Genomic DNA, 8,112 nt, shown 5'->3' with positions numbered 1-8,112 from the left:
TTTATTACAAATCAAAAATTTTATGTCATAAATTATTTTACAATAACAATTCGAAAATTTTATAGGTCACAGTTTGTTTATCGATCACAAATCAAAAAAATTATAAGTCACGATTTATTTATTGGTCACAAATTAGAGATTTTTGAAGTCACGACTTATTATGCAGTCATAAATTATCAACTTATCGGTCACAAATTAACAATTTCTTATGTTATACGTTATTTCTTGGTCACAATTTATATTTTTAATTGGTCACATATTGTTTATTGATCACAGATTAACCAATTTAATAGTTACAGTCAACCAAATAATTTGTAACTACCACCAACACTTGTGACCACCATCTCACCACCATCGTCGCCGCTAAAACCACCACCAACAACTCTCGACAATTGGACAGTTGGTCACGATCCCCCAAATAATGGCTCACAAACACTTTCTTATTATATTGCCACCACAATCGCAACCCGCAAGCACCATACCACCAACACCGGCACCGTTACCACCATCGTCATCACAACCGCCACACCACCACTACCTAAATACTACCACGACGCTGCACCTTCGCCCCCAACTACACTAAACAAATCAAATGAAAAAAAAAATTCAAAAACTTAAGCACCATTGAGGATTGTACCACCACCGGTCCACCACCCATCGTTACCTGAAACCATCACCCCCCGCCACAACCATAAACTACCACAAAAACCACCTCTTGTGACCACCGCTAGCACCACTATCCCCACAACCGTCGGAACATCAGCCCCACCATAACCACAGTCAATACAACTCAAACACATAACACTCATGCCACCACCGCCGCACACACCACCACACCAACGCACATAAACGTCATCGCTACACACATACCACCCCAACCATCACAGATCGCGATGACTGTTCCTTCGATTGTGAGATCTCCTCAGATCGCCACTAGTTCGTCGATGGTACAATGGAGTAGCTCCTCCATTGGTCGGCGAAGCTGCAACGGAGTAGCTCTCTATCATCGATTCTCCATCGCTGGTTGCCGGCAATGTTGAGAGAGAGGGAGAGAGAGAGAGAGAGAGTTGGGCGTAGGGGGAAATGAAAGTGGAATAATAATTAGGATATGAAATTATTATTTATTAGATTAATTTTTAAATATATTAATTAATTAAAAAATTTTAATTTGTGAAATATTAAACATTACATCTTATTTATGAAATGGAGATTTTTAATATATTAGGATATGTAATTTCCACTTATAAATTTGTATAAGCTTTGTATATACAAAAGCCCGTTAATAACCAAAGCCCATAAAAAGCCCGGTCCGTACTCCACGCGTTTCGTGCACAGATCCGTGTCTCCGTCTATAAATAGACCTCATAGTCCTCAATTCTCAATTTCCGTGGCCGACTCTCCTCTTTCAAAGGGGAAGACAATCGGAGATTTCTGATTCTAACCATTTCTCACTCTCTGATCAACTCAATAGTTAAATAAAAACTAAGAAAAACAAAAAATAAGCTGAAATCGATCTCGAACTTGAACAAGCACTTCTGCTGCAGCTGTTTTTAGTACTTTGATTGGATTCAAGAACGTAGTTCTAAATATTCTGTTATTATGGATATACGCTTCCCTTATTCGCCGGCGGAGGTGGCCAAGGTCCGAGTCGTCCAATTTGGTATCCTCAGTCCTGATGAAATTGTAAGTCCCCAATTCTCTAGGGTTTTTCTTCAACTTCCCCAAAATATGTTTGGCATTAATTTTTGATTATTTGGTTTTGGCAGAGGCAAATGTCCGTGGTTCACATAGAGCATAGTGAGACAACGGAGAGAGGTAAGCCTAAGCCGGCGGGATTGAGTGACCCTCGACTTGGGACCATTGATCGGAAGATGAAGTGCGAAACATGTATGGCAAACATGGCAGAGTGCCCTGGTCACTTCGGTCACCTTGAGCTCGCGAAACCCATGTTTCATATTGGCTTCTTGAAGACCGTGCTCAGCATCATGCGTTGTGTTTGCTTCAATTGCTCGAAAATATTAGCTGATGAGGTATGTGTGTCCTGGTTATTTTGAATTTGATGAATTGATTAGAGATTGATTGTGGACTCGATTAAGCCCCTGTTTGGTTTAGCTAAAAATTAGATTTTTTGTAGATTTTGATAAAAGTTGATGAAATGCTTGGTTGAAAAGTTGATGAAAGTTGGGGGTTATGAAATATGTAGGTGAAAAATATGTTCGAGGAAAAATGAGTTTTAGAAAATGGGAGCTAAGTATGGGCTAAGTAATGCTATTAAAGCGTGTGAATTTTTTGTTGTGCAACTTTGATGATACGCGCAAGGTTTGTGAATTATGATTCTTATTATAAGATCATTTCAAATTGTATGATTTGATTACTGATCTGAGATTGATTGTAAACTCATCAAGTAACACTATTGGAGCGTGCGAATTTTTGGTTATAGAGCTCTCATGTAAAAGCAAAGAAAATCTGAAGAAATTTCTTTATTGGGATAGGAGCTGACACATTCAATCAATTGGGTTATCAGCCCTATACACGGACCTTTCTTTTGCATAAACAGTTGTCTAATATAGAACTTGTTACATATATTATACACCTCACAGATATCTATCAGCTGGTATATATCTGGTGGAAGGAGAGAAAATATTATAGAAGTGGGTGCAATAATAAGTTAAAAAAGAATCTCGGTGCTGATCTCTCATAGATTTTATGGAGAAGGCTTGTGAATTATGCTCTCTTTATGAAAGTGGTTGACAGTGACAGCAGGTCCATTATTTGTATTTAATACAACATCCAATGCTATTCTCTATTGTAACTGGATCTTCGGGAATGCATCAAAAGTTGATCTAATATTCATAAATGTTCACTGTAGTTCTTCATGTTAAGATTACTGCTCATGTCCTTTTTTGAATGGAAAATTTTGGAGTCTTTAGTTGCCATGGAAACAATAATGGAATACACAAAAGTAAGTACTGGACTTCATTTAAAATTTAAACCAAGACTTCATTAAGGTATATATTGTACAACAAATGTTGTGTTGCCATTAATGATTTAGAAATAATAGTGTAATGACTAATGACCATATGTCTTGCAGGGACTCGATCCTAATTTTGATCTAAGAAACTAATTGTTCTTACTTGGTCTTGTCACGTACCATTTAGACAGTCAACCTGCAATCCTATTACTCTCACAATCTTCTTATTCCTTTTCGAGGTCATAAACTTCTAGTTGTTCACTCCTCTCTCTATATGCACTAATGACCTGTTAGCTCTTCGTCCTGCTGCTGCACTATCAATCTACAGAGCCGATCTGCCTAATAAACTGATCTTTTCTTTCATCCAGCTGCTGCACTATCAATCTACAAAGCCAGTCTGCCCAGATAAGATAATTTCTTTCGTTAATACCTATTGTTAATCAATGACCCCTGCGAGAATATTGGTCCCCCATTTTAATTTCAAATGAGGAAGAAAGAGAGAATTTGTTTGTGGACATGTGATGGGCAGAAGAGTTCTGAAATTAAGCTATTTGAGAGGGTAAATAATCGTTAGATAAAAGTTGTGACGTATTGTCCCCTGAATTGTTTGTATGACCATTTAGAGTCATTGATGGCAATTGTTTACTGAAGAGAGCTGAAGGATTGGATCTTTCCAAGTTCCTTGTTTGAATCTATATCTTGCCGGGATTCACACACTGAAGGAAGAGGAGGAACTTCCATTTTCTTAACAAGAATGGTGAATAATAAATAATGATTGTATGCGACTTATGTAAGGAGTTAAGACAACTATTTCTGTTGAGACTAACGTTGTTCATTTAGTCTTAGAGTCGTATGATGCAACTTACCAGACAACCATTTGTATTTAGGTATCATGAATGCCAATTACTCTTTTAAAATCTAGTTTTATTCATAAACAAATCCAGAGTAGTTAAATTCTTGTCAAGGTGTTCCTTGTTATGGATATCGCTAGAATTATGCTTCTGCAGTTGTGTGGCTTCCAGTAAGAACCTTTGTGCTTCCCCAGATGCCTTGATTCATGTAATAGTTTCCTAAAAGAAAGATATTTCAACTTCACAGGCACTGACATGTTGTATTATATTTATAGTTGTGGTTTTTTATCTTTTTGCAGGATGAACCAAAGTTCAAACAAGCTATGAGAATAAGAAACCCTAAAAATAGACTCAGAAAGATATTAGATGCCTGCAAAAATAAAACTAAATGTGAAGGCGGTGATGAGATCGATGTACGAGGGCAAGATTCTGATGAACCAATTAAGAAGAAAAGGAGTGGCTGCGGTGCTCAGCAGCCGAAAATTTCTATTGATGGTATGAAGATGATTGCCGAGTACAAGCTTCAAAAGAAGAGATCTGATGACCAGGAACAACTGCCAGAACCTGTTGAGCGAAAACAGCAACTTACTGCCGAAAAGGTTATCTTATTGTGCATGCAAAATGCCATTTGGGAGAATATGTTGGTCTCTCATGCTTTCAGTCTGGGTTTCGTTTGTCATGATGCTAATGAAGAGTAATTTTTAATGGCTTTTGTTTCCAGGTTCTTAGTGTCCTGAAGAGAATAAGTGATGATGATTGTCAATTGTTAGGTTTGAATCCAATATATGCACGCCCCGACTGGCTGATTCTTCAAGTTCTTCCTGTACCTCCTCCTCCTGTTAGACCTTCTGTGATGATGGATACTTCTTCAAGGAGTGAGGCGAGCTTCTTCTTAAACTCTTTTATGTTTTTATCTCTATAGCAATTTTTGGTTTCCCTTGGTTGCCAGGTTGCATTCCACAAAATGATGAGATGATGCATAAATTTATGCTTCTGGGTTAAGTGAGATTCTTATCACTTGAACTGTTAGTGCAGGATGATTTAACTCATCAGCTAGCCATGATTGTTAGGCATAATGAGAACCTGAAGAGGCAAGAGCGAAATGGGGCTCCTGCACACATCATTTCAGAGTTTGCACAATTGTTGCAGTTTCATATAGCTACATATTTCGATAATGACCTGCCAGGGCAGCCAAGGGTATGGTTATCTTCTTCCCTTTCTTGTTCATACACCATACGACCTGCTTGATTGCCTTTTATGTAATTAGTGAGAGTACATTGGTATTCTGTAGGCCACTCAAAGATCTGGTCGACCAATCAAATCAATATGTAGCAGACTGAAGGCAAAAGAAGGTCGGATCAGAGGTAACTTGATGGGTAAACGAGTGGATTTTTCAGCTCGGACAGTGATCACACCTGATCCGACTATTAACATTGATGAACTGGGAGTACCATGGAGTATTGCGCTAAATCTCACATATCCAGAAACTGTCACTCCATATAACATCGAAAGGTTTCCTTGTTTCATTTTGTTCTTTTGATTGTCTATCTTCCTGTATATTGGTTTACTCACTCATAGTAACTTGGCCTTGAATATAGGTTGAAAGAGCTTGTGGAATATGGGCCTCATCCTCCTCCAGGTAAAACTGGTGCGAAGTATATAATTAGAGATGATGGACAAAGGCTTGATCTACGGTACTTGAAGAAAAGCAGCGATCAACATCTAGAACTTGGATATAAGGTGATCATTTTTATCTGTATTAGCAACAATGATCTAGGTTCAGATTTTTCAGTACTTATGCCTACATTTAACGTCATTAATGCAGGTGGAGCGGCATTTGAATGATGGGGACTTTGTCCTGTTCAATAGGCAACCAAGTCTTCACAAAATGTCCATTATGGGGCATAGAATCAAGATCATGCCTTACTCAACCTTCCGCCTAAACTTGTCCGTTACTTCGCCCTACAATGCTGATTTTGATGGGGATGAAATGAACATGCACGTTCCCCAGTCATTTGAAACTAGAGCGGAAGTACTTGAACTGATGTTGGTTCCTAAATGCATTGTGTCACCTCAATCAAATCGACCTGTGATGGGGATTGTCCAAGATACACTTTTAGGGTGCCGCAAAATTACCAAAAGAGATACATTTATCGAGAAAGTAATTATGTTGTATTTTGTTGCTTGTTAATTTACTTTGTTTTCCCCTATTGGGGTCTGAACCTCTTGTATTAATCTTATACAGGATGTTTTCATGAACATTTTAATGTGGTGGGAGGATTTTGATGGCAAAGTACCGGCTCCAGCAATTTTGAAACCTAGGCCTCTTTGGACTGGGAAACAAGTTTTTAATCTAATAATTCCAAGACAGATAAATCTCTTGAGATATGCAGCCTGGCATCAGGAATCTGAAAAAGGATTCATAACTCCTGGGGACACTCAAGTTCGAATAGAGAAAGGAGAGTTACTTTCTGGTACCTTATGCAAGAAGACACTTGGAACTTCGACTGGAAGTCTTATACATGTTATTTGGTATGTTTTTCAGCACATCACGATTTTCAAAATGTAAATGCTAAAGCTGTTGGGCATGTTTGATTTCTACTCTGTAAATACAGCAAAAATTGTTTTTATTTAATATATTTTCACTTTATAATGAATGCTCTCAAGTTCCTATTGAACAGATTCCCAGCTTTGATTCAGTGATTTCTGGTGTTACATATTAGTTATTCTATCATAATCATACATCATTAATTGATTGTATTGCTGAAATTACATTGCAGGAGTTTTATATATGAAAGCATATAGATGCTTTTCCAGGTATCAGATAGACAGATACACTGAACCTTTGACTTTAGGACTTTTGGACTCTGATTGAATGCATCTAAAATGGATGGATATGCATTCATGATTTGCATGAGGACATACAGCTTATATATTGGAACTTGGGATACATATCTCTCACAAACACAATTATCGTGTTGATACCGGTATTATGTGGTACATTCATGTATTGTAGCTGAAAAATAGTTGTCAGCTAATCACGGCGAACCCCTACTGCCAAAAATGTTTATAACATTCATGTTACATAGCTGAACTTTGGAGACAACTAGTTAAATGTGCTTCTTGTGTTCGTATGAAATGTTGCTGATGCATACAGGGAGGAGGTTGGTCCAGATGCTGCTCGGAAGTTTCTGGGACATACACAGTGGCTTGTCAATTATTGGCTTTTGCAGAATGCTTTTAGCATTGGAATTGGAGATACAATTGCTGATGCTGCAACAATGGAGAAAATTAATGAAACCATTTCAAATGCAAAGAATGAGGTGAAGGAACTTATCAGGTCTGCTCAAGAAAAGCAGTTGGAGGCTGAACCTGGTCGAACAATGATGGAATCATTTGAAAACAGAGTGAATCAGGTATGTAAAAAGAGTTTTTTTTTTTTTTTTTTGTCTGTGATTTATTAATCGTGACATGTTCTTTGTCCCCTTAGGTGTTGAATAAGGCCCGTGATGATGCTGGAAGCAGTGCACAGAAGAGCTTGTCGGAAAGTAACAACCTCAAGGCTATGGTCACTGCGGGATCCAAGGGAAGTTTCATCAACATATCACAAATGACTGCTTGTGTGGGGCAACAGAATGTTGAAGGTAAACGAATTCCTTTTGGATTCATAGACCGGACATTGCCCCACTTCACTAAAGATGATTATGGTCCAGAAAGTCGTGGTTTTGTGGAGAACTCGTATTTAAGAGGGTTGACCCCCCAAGAGTTCTTCTTCCATGCTATGGGTGGTAGGGAAGGTCTAATAGATACTGCAGTGAAGACTTCTGAGACTGGATACATTCAGAGGCGATTGGTTAAGGCCATGGAAGATATTATGGTTAAGTATGATGGGACTGTGAGGAACTCTTTGGGGGATGTTATTCAGTTTCTTTACGGTGAAGATGGCATGGATGCTGTCTGGATTGAATCACAGCCACTGGAATCTTTGAAATTGAAAAAATCAGGTTTCAATAACATGTATAGATATGAGATTGATGATCCAGATTGGAATCCTAGTTACATGTTGCCTGAAGCTGTTGAAGATCTAAAAACAATCCGTGAGATTCGCAGTGTCTTTGATGCAGAGGTTCAGAAACTTGAAGTGGATAGATACCAACTTGCAACAGAGATTGCGACAACGGGTGACAACTCGTGGCCCCTGCCTGTTAATATCAAGAGGCTTGTGTTAAATGCGCAAAAGACCTTTAAAGTTGACTTCCGAAGGCCTTCTGATATGCACCCAATGGAGAT

At 38.4% G+C, this 8,112-nt stretch overlaps 1 protein-coding gene across 1 annotated transcript in view; it reads left to right on the top strand.

Annotated features, from left to right (window-relative positions):
- Window positions 1-1,395: 1,395 nt before the first annotated feature.
- The window catches only part of LOC111409453 (DNA-directed RNA polymerase II subunit 1), a 10,183-nt gene continuing 3,466 nt past the window's right edge, over window positions 1,396-8,112 (top strand). The window contains exons 1-11 of the mRNA XM_023039499.1: window positions 1,396-1,683; window positions 1,767-2,030; window positions 4,122-4,421; window positions 4,544-4,702; window positions 4,858-5,019; window positions 5,114-5,334; window positions 5,421-5,562; window positions 5,648-5,983; window positions 6,068-6,354; window positions 6,980-7,238; window positions 7,313-8,110. Of these exons, the coding sequence (XP_022895267.1) occupies window positions 1,600-1,683; window positions 1,767-2,030; window positions 4,122-4,421; window positions 4,544-4,702; window positions 4,858-5,019; window positions 5,114-5,334; window positions 5,421-5,562; window positions 5,648-5,983; window positions 6,068-6,354; window positions 6,980-7,238; window positions 7,313-8,110 (3,012 nt within the window). The 5' untranslated portion in view covers window positions 1,396-1,599. The remainder of the gene's footprint in view (window positions 1,684-1,766; window positions 2,031-4,121; window positions 4,422-4,543; window positions 4,703-4,857; window positions 5,020-5,113; window positions 5,335-5,420; window positions 5,563-5,647; window positions 5,984-6,067; window positions 6,355-6,979; window positions 7,239-7,312; window positions 8,111-8,112) is intronic.

Source organism: Olea europaea, chromosome 14, assembly GCF_002742605.1.
Source record: "Olea europaea var. sylvestris chromosome 14, O_europaea_v1, whole genome shotgun sequence".
Taxonomy (NCBI): domain Eukaryota; kingdom Viridiplantae; phylum Streptophyta; class Magnoliopsida; order Lamiales; family Oleaceae; genus Olea; species Olea europaea.
The sequence above is the reverse complement of the archived record's forward strand: the minus strand, read 5'-3'. Positions and strand labels throughout refer to the sequence as shown.